Source organism: Lactuca saligna, chromosome 4, assembly GCF_052625555.1.
Source record: "Lactuca saligna cultivar CGN05327 chromosome 4, ASM5262555v1, whole genome shotgun sequence".
Classification (NCBI taxonomy): Eukaryota; Viridiplantae; Streptophyta; class Magnoliopsida; order Asterales; family Asteraceae; genus Lactuca; species Lactuca saligna.
Window position 1 is genome coordinate 68119384 of NC_136420.1, and position 8692 is coordinate 68128075.

The 8692-nt window shown below is 34.0% G+C and overlaps 1 protein-coding gene across 1 annotated transcript; it reads left to right on the forward strand.

Annotated features, from left to right (window-relative positions):
• Window positions 1-5908: 5908 nt before the first annotated feature.
• On the forward strand, window positions 5909-7939 carry LOC145042081 (polyphenol oxidase, chloroplastic-like). Its single transcript, XM_078990442.1, has one exon. It carries the CDS (start codon window positions 5954-5956, stop codon window positions 7751-7753), a length of 1800 nt encoding a protein of 599 aa, XP_078846568.1. The 5' UTR covers window positions 5909-5953; the 3' UTR covers window positions 7754-7939.
• Window positions 7940-8692: the final 753 nt, after the last annotated feature.

Sequence of the window (8692 nt, forward strand, 5' to 3'; positions counted from 1 at the left end):
TCACATACATGATATGACACATAAAGCAAACATTATTCCAATTTTCAATATAGCATGCATATTTATCCTATTATTTTCAATAAATGGTATAAAAGTCTACTTAACTTTATATCTAAATATATGTAAAGAATTGCCGATATCAAAGATGACGGTGCTTAAAGAATAGGGAAAGAAAATAATGTAACATTACATTATCCAATATAACGATGTGAGTGAGGCTGTAAGCACAAAATGTGTGAGATGCAATTCAAAACACAGAACTGAAATAACGGAAAGCTCAGACGGTTCTTGTGAATATTTACCAAGCAATTCATAGTATTAATACATTTTGATGAGCCAAGATATTTATTAAAGTGAAATTTCATTACATTTACTTTGTAACAGGTGTGGTTTTATGGATTCAAATGATAGTGTAAATTCATTAAGGGACAAATGAAGAAAAAATTGGAAAACTCTCGAGTCTTAGGGCTTACTTAGTATATTTAAAGTTATTCTTGTAGTTGTTTTGATTGGTTACAACGTCTAGCAAACTGAAAAGTTTATGTCTACAAAGGTTTCATGTTGATTTTGGTCGAGCCAAAGAGCAAAGTATTTCATTTTCTTAGGTTTCATTTTGGTTGTGTCAAAGCGCAATGTACGTTATTTTATTTTATTTTTTTGTTTCACTCATCTAATATAGTTAAGTGAACACTCAACTGATATGGTTGTGTGTCAATGGGCAATGAATATTTATTTCACCCATTTTGAGTATTTTTATAGCTTACCCACCAAACAAAATGATGAAACAACGAAACAATAATTTTTTTTTTTTGACTCATGCAACACACTGATCTCATTACTATTTGGAATTAAATGTATCGTATACTAAAAAATAAGAGGTAAATTATGAGACAACCTTGGTGTATTGAACTTGGAAGTTGTGCTTTAGCCAGTTAAACTAAATAAGGTCTGTCTTAACATTTGCAAAAATTGTTATACATTACAAACTCACTACATAATTAGTATAAGGTTATGAGGAGTGGTTACCCCCAGCCTACCGATAAAATATAGTCACCTTTGCATTACATTGTTTCACCACCAACCCACAACTAACCTACTACACATAAGAAATAGTTATTACTCCATGATTTTCTTTTTTAATTTTTTAGTTGATTAAATTAAATAAAAACATAATTTAAAACATAATAAAATATTTTACATTAATTGAAACCACATTATGTTAATTAAAAGAAATAGAAAATTAAACCTAAAAAAAAAAAATTAAACCTATATTACGAAAAAACATAGAAAACACATAGAAAATTAAAACTAAAATACTAAAAAGACATAAAAAACCATAGAAAATTAAACCTAAATTACTAAAAAGCATAAAAACATAGAATCTAATTGCGATATTTGTCGAGAACTTCTTGTTGAATTTTTAAAAACAACATTAAATTTCTTGGGTCGAGATTCGGTTGCGGCACCGTGTTTGCCATTTTTTGCCGACGAGTTTCCTCAATTGATTTATAAAAAAAAAAAATTAAAAAATTTAGAGTTATGTCTATTTTCTCTGCTAGTATGTCCTCATTGATTAATTTTCCACTTAAAGACGCCCCTTTTCCGCTTTATCCATTCCCGATGGTTGTCGAAGTTGGAGGTCCGATGGACCCTCCCCCTCGGTGGTATCGAACTCATCATTGAGGTCGAGACTAACACAAATATTCGACTCGGATGTTCTCTGCCTTTTGTTGGAGCCGGTTGTAGATCCCAAATGCGCCGTACCCGGATAAAGCACCCATTTTGGACCAATACAACAAATTACCCACGGTTTTTTGTTTGCAAATGGTATAACATTGTTCTTAATTTTGAATTGCTACAATGCGGTTGATAAAATGTTGAAATCATTGCTACCACTTCTCTACATATTTTTAAAATTGTCAAATACGCCGTTAAGTTTGGTGCAAGCCGCTCGAAGGTCACACCATTTTGCATTGACCGAGTCGAATTTGCGACTCGTTTGCCTTCCTAATAACACGTGGAAGTGGTACAAAACACGATTCCAAAAGACATTGACTAGTTTGCGTGTAACAACCTGTTATTTCCAGTCAAAATTAGGTCAAAGATAATCCGCATAAAAATAACAAACACACATTATAATCAATATTTAATGATATTTTCATTCAACGCTACAAATCTCAAGATTCCAAAAATATATAGAACGTCTAAATATGACTTCTCATAAAAAAGTTATGATAAATTCTATCACTATAGCTTTTATTTCAAGTGGAATTTAAAATATATTTAGAATTAGCTATTGGTGTCTAAAAGAAAGTTGTAGTATTCGAAAATACCTACGTGTGGATATAAAGAACATAAAAAAACGGAGCTCGTATGCAAAAGTTATGTCTTTCCGAAGATATAGTTGTCTGATATCATGAAGCGTGTCAGAAAACCCTAATCTAACTAGACTCACGACGTAAGCGTCATTTCTCACGACGTAAGGAGTCAGATTGCCACTTTTCAAGTCTATAAGACACCTGGGAAGTCTACGGGATTACTCACGCATTGATCCGGACCAAACTCACGATGTGGCAAGCCTACGAGCTGATCCGGACTAAACTCACGACCTGAGTGTCAAAATCTCGAACTATAAATAGAGAGTTTGCTCTCTTTGGTTTTGGATACACCAATTCACTACTCTTTCTCGTTTTGCGGATTTCGAACCATTTTCCCGAGCCGACGATCGCTAAGTGCTACCAGTGTCTACCTAGATTCTACCTGCAATCAAACTTAAGGTGACTTCATACCCCTATATTTTCATGATTTTTAATTGTTTAAGGGGGGGGGGGGGGATGCAAGTAAAACACAGGAATACTTACATCATTATTATTTTCTTATAGTTTTTATAACTATTACGTGAAAATATATAGAACATGTCAAGACGTAATGGGTTCACATTAAAACATGGAAATAAACTTCTAAACTATAATATGTATAGTTTATGGAATATATGAACTATTTTACAAATACAGGTTGAAACATGGAAATAAACTTATAAACTATAAATTTGTATAGTTTATGAAACAAAGGGATTATTTTACAAAATTACATGTTATTTACAAAAAGGTTTTCACTTTATTATTAGTTAATTCGTTGAAGAAATTTGTAAGACGCCTTCATGTACTTATCTAAGTACTCATTAAAGTCTTGACTTATAACCAGAGTTGTCTGGAGGGAGAATGTGAGTTTGTATATAGATTTATACATGACTGACAATTCTGCATCTGAGTTGTTTGTAACAGCAAGGCCTGCAGGCCTGAGGTGACAAATATCATAACGATTCCTACGCCTAAAGAATGTCGTTTCAAGCCATTCTAGGTCATCAAGTATCGTTATAAGAACTCACACGAAGAAAACAACAACAGATCTACGTAGTAATATACTTTTTCTCAAATAGTCTTAAGGGGTATTAACTCTGTAATTACTTAGCATATACATCAGTGTTATATAAAATTGATGTCCGGTAGACAGTGGAATGTGTGATTTCCGAATTACTTCTTGTTCCTTGTTTTGTTGTGGGCTTAGGGCAGATTCACCCATTCGACTGTCTGTTTGATCTCAATTTCATATAACTTGTATGTACTAAGTGATCATAGGAGAGTATTAACATCAAATCAATTTTACAAGGCAAAACACATCTTCAGCTAGTTTTACTTATAAATAAAATTAGGTATCATTAAACTAAGTATGGTAATTATACTTGTGCTTTTCAGACTTTGAACGATTAGGACTACAAATCGGTTTTATGGAAAATATTGGATTTTCCGGGATAAACATCATTATTTCCACAATCAAAAATATTTACAAAAGGTCCGATACTTGTTACAAAATAGTATAACATAAAGGACCCTTAATTGTTAATTCTATGATTCTTTAGCTTATACATTAGAGTTATATATAAATGATATATGATAGGCAGTTAAATATGTGATTTTCGCCTTACTTTTGGTTGTGAGCTTAGGGCAGATCCACACATTTAACTGTCCATTTGATATTAGTTTATATATAACTAGTATAAACTAAGTAATCATAGAAGGAACTAGTATGGTCACAATCTCTTACTAAAAAAATATAAGATTTTTTGAAGGATTACACTCATCCCTTCTAAAAAGATCATTATTGTTAACTCTATAATTACCTAGTGAATACATTAGGGCTATATATAATGAAGATCCGATAGGCAGTGAAATGTGTGATTTCCGTCTTTCTTCCTATTCCTTGTTTGGTTGTGCGATTCGGTAGATCCACACAGTCAATTGTGAACTCGATCTGGATTATATATAACTTGTATTCATTAAGTAATCATAGAAGGAACTGGTATGAACATATTACTTATCTTTACTTACTAAGAAAATATAGGGTATTCTGGAGAAATACACGAACTTTTCCAAAGAACAAAGAATATACTTTCTAAAATAAAATATTTATGAACTCACCAACTTTAATGTTGACACTCTTTCAAACCAGTTGTATACTCAGGAAATTAATAGACAGGCACCCTCTCAGGTGTTGCGAAGATGGAGCATAGTAGTATTACATCTTATCTTTTGACTATAGTTTTAATGTAAATCAATCAATGTTTTAAACACAATGTAAACTTTATATTATCAATATAGTGATTGTTGTTGCTTTGATTATTATTATTATCCACTTAGTGTGATATTGTACATGACATCCTCCGCCCCCAAACGTTTCCGCCGTTTTGGTTTGGGAGTATGACATTGGGCGTTGGTAACATCTCCGTCTTGTAATATGAAAATCTAAGCTTTAGGTAAAGTTTTCTCATCCTTTTCGGTCCATTGCATACTTTTCTTTTTCCTTGGATCTTTTGTTCTTTTTATTTATTTATTTATTTATTTATTTTTTTGCGTTCTACGACTTGGTTGTGTTTCTTCAACCCGTTCGTCGTCGTCGTCGTTGTCGATGTCTATAGGTTGAGACTGAGATAATGAAACTTGAGATGTTTGTGAAATTTGTTGATATTGGAAAGTTTGGAGTTGAAATTGCAGAGAGGGTTGTTGTTAAAATGCTTAAAATTGAGTTTGATTGAATTGTGGTAGTTGTTATTATTGGTAGTAGTGTGCGTGGTATGAAAGATTTGTGAATAGAGGTTGTTGTTGAATTGAATATGTTATTAATTGCGTGTAACTAAGATTTGTTAATGGATCATTTGAAGTGTTTGGGTGGATGGAATATTTTGGTTTGGATCCATAAAAGTACGTGAGAAAGCAGTATTTTTTGGTGAATATGTGTGTTTGTGTTAAAAGAATGTGTTGTTTGAAATGTTAAATGAATGTTATATAAAGAGAAATTTGTTAGTAGTTGAATATTTTTTTTATATACAAATTGTTGAAATTAGTTCCGCTCCCCCAAACGGTCGAAAAGTGTATTGGCCAATCAAATCTTGCATCTCCATCTTTCCATGCCACCGTCAAAGCATCGGGCTTGGGGGCGGTGTTCATACGTCTTGGGGTGTGACACGACAGTCTCTCATGCGTCTTCTTCCTCCGATAACAGATGGTCTAAAATTCAAGCTTGTTTTGTTTTTCTTGGGTCCCTACGATTGCACACTGTAGGGCTGCATATGCTATATATCTCTAAAATGATATACATGTTAATTACATTGTTTATGTTTACATTCTTCAACTTATTTATTTAAATTTAAATAATTTTTATTAGATAATAAATAAAATAATTGATTCTAAATTTTCAAAAAGAGAAAGGTGTCCGTATAGACGTATAACGTAATATACATATCCATATGAAAGTATTATGGCCACAGAATTAGAAAAGCATAACTTCTATTATCAAAAGGATAAATTGGTAAAATAAATTCGAGCGTCATAACATAAGCTCTTATATAAATATAGATCAATTCATCACATAATCTCATGCAGTAGCGCTCAAAATTATGGCATCCTTTGGGTCCTCACCAACCAGCACCCTAACAGGCACGGCCTGCAGGAGTGAAAGGAGGATCTCTTCCTCATCCAACTATTCTTCTTCCTTCTCTTTTAAGTCATCTCAAATTCCCATTCAAAGAATCTCCAAACATCGCCATGCAATTTCATGCAAAACCCTAGATGATGATCACCACCACCATGCAAACTCTGGCAAACTTGATAGGAGAAATATCCTTTTAGGCCTCGGAGGTCTTTATGGTACTGCCGCCACTTTTGGGTCTAATTCACCTGCCATTGCAGATCCGTTGGCACCCAACCTCTCAAAATGTGGTCCGGCTGATTTGCCCGAAGGTGCTATACCCACAGACTGTTGCCCGCCATACACCACAAAGATTCTCGATTTCAAACTTCCACCACTGTCAAACACGTTACGAGTCCGTCCGGCAGCTCATTTGGCTAATGAGGATTACATAGCCAAGTTCAATAAAGCCATCGAGCTCATGAAAGCTCTCCCAGATGACGATCCTCGTAGTTTCAAGCAACAAGCTAATGTTCATTGTGCCTATTGCGAAGGCGCGTATGACCAAGTTGGTTCAGATCTGCAGCTTCAAGTACATAACTCGTGGCTGTTCTTCCCTTTCCATCGCCATTACATGTACTTCTTCGAGAAAATTTGTGCGAAATTAATTGATGACCCAAATTTTGCAATTCCGTTTTGGAACTGGGATGCACCAGATGGGATGAAAATCCCTGATATTTACACAAATAAGAATTCTCCGTTATACGATACTCTTCGCGATGCGAAACATCAACCACCGTCTTTGATTGATCTTGACTTCAATGGTGTCGACGAAAATCTTAGCCCCTCTAAACAAACGTCTACAAATCTCACAATTATGTATAGACAAATGGTGTCTAGTTCCAAGACTGCTAGTCTTTTCATGGGTAGTCCTTACCGTTCTGGTGATGATCCTGATCCTGGTGCTGGTTCGCTCGAGAACACACCGCATAACGCAGTTCATATATGGGCGGGTGATTGGAACCAGAAAAATGGCGAAAACATGGGTAACCTTTATTCTGCAGCCAGAGACCCTATTTTCTATGCACATCATGCGAATATCGATAGAATGTGGTCAGTTTGGAAAACGCTAGGTGGAAGAAGGAAGGATTTTACTGATAATGACTGGCTTGATTCTTCGTTCTTGTTCTACGATGAGAATGCTGAATTGAATCGAGTCAAAGTGAGGGATTGTCTCGACACCAAGAATCTTGGCTACGTTTATCAAGATGTAGAGATACCATGGCTAAAAAACAAACCTGTTCCACGACGAACAAAGGCCACGCACAAGCCCCGGCATAACAAGCGAGCTGTGGCTCGAGCCGACGAAAACATACCATTTGCAGAAGTTGTTTTTCCGGCGAGTCTTGATAAGGTAATCAAAGTGCTGGTTCCACGGCCCAAGATATCAAGGAGCGAGAAACAGAAAGAAGAAGAAGAAGAAATTTTGGTGATTGAAGGAATTGAAGTGAAGATGGATGAGTTTGTGAAGTTTGATGTGTTTATAAACGATGAAGATGACGGGATGACGGCCACCGCAGATAAGACAGAGTTCGCCGGAAGTTTCGTGAATATCCCTCATAAGCATAATCATGGGAGGAATTTGAAGACAAGATTGAGGCTAGGGATAAGTGAGCTTTTGGAGGATTTGAAGGCTGAAGATGATCAAAATGTGTTGGTGACATTGGTGCCCAAGACTAAGGGTAGTGGACTTTCCATTGGCGAGATTAAAATCGAGTATGAAGAATGATAAAAATACGTGCTCAGTTTCTCTAAAAAATAAAAATAAAAGAAGGCTTATGATCAAGAATGATACTACGGATCATGTTCTTCAGTATGTATTACCATATAAAAATAATTTTCGCAATCAAATATGATTGAATGTTTGGATTTTAATTAAATGCAAGTCATAAAATCTAGTTCTCCATTTATTTAATCTCAAATGAAATCTATTTATGTCATTATGTATAAAATTATTAGAACCGTCACTAACTTCAAATAGATTAATTTTTTATGAATTAACTGTTGCTTAAAACCTCAATATTTGAATCGATTTGAAAAAAAAATCATGAACTTTATTTTTATAGTAAAAAGTCTTAACTACATTTACCAATTTTTTCCCGTTAGCTGATAATTAGGATTTTACTGTTAAAAAAATAAAGTTTAAGAGTTATTGTCAAATCGTGAATTAGAATTTTACTTCAAAAAAAATAAAGTTTTAGACTTTCGTGTCAAATCATTGAACATAGTGAGACTTTAGTGTATTCTTTAGCCCAAGAACTTATAATTGTGATTTTCATCGCAACATTACTGATTTTCTTACTATCATCATATTTATCCTAATACAATCATGATTAGGGAAAACAGAAGCAAAAAAAAAAAAAAAAAAAAAAAAAATCGAATGAGGGTGAGAAGATTTGTAAAGCTTTCTTCATTGTTCGTCGGCGAATCTTGAATCGTTAAGTGGAGACATATTATATAAACACAAAGTGCACACGATCGAGTCAAAAGGTGTGAATGTGGAAAATAGATAAGAAAGCCAACCCTAGTTTTTTATTTCGTTCTTGATTATCTCTATTTTTTCAATGTCGGTTTCTTGAAATTTAAAAAATTCAAAAAACAAACATTAATGATTCCATTAAGATCTAGTTGACAAAAGCAGATTTCAATAACTCTTATTCTTAATGAG

Excerpts from the sequence above, each read along its gene's own strand:
- LOC145042081 (XM_078990442.1), top strand. The coding sequence starts at position 5,954 with ATGGCATCCTTTGGGTCCTCACCAACCAGCACCCTAACAGGCACGGCC.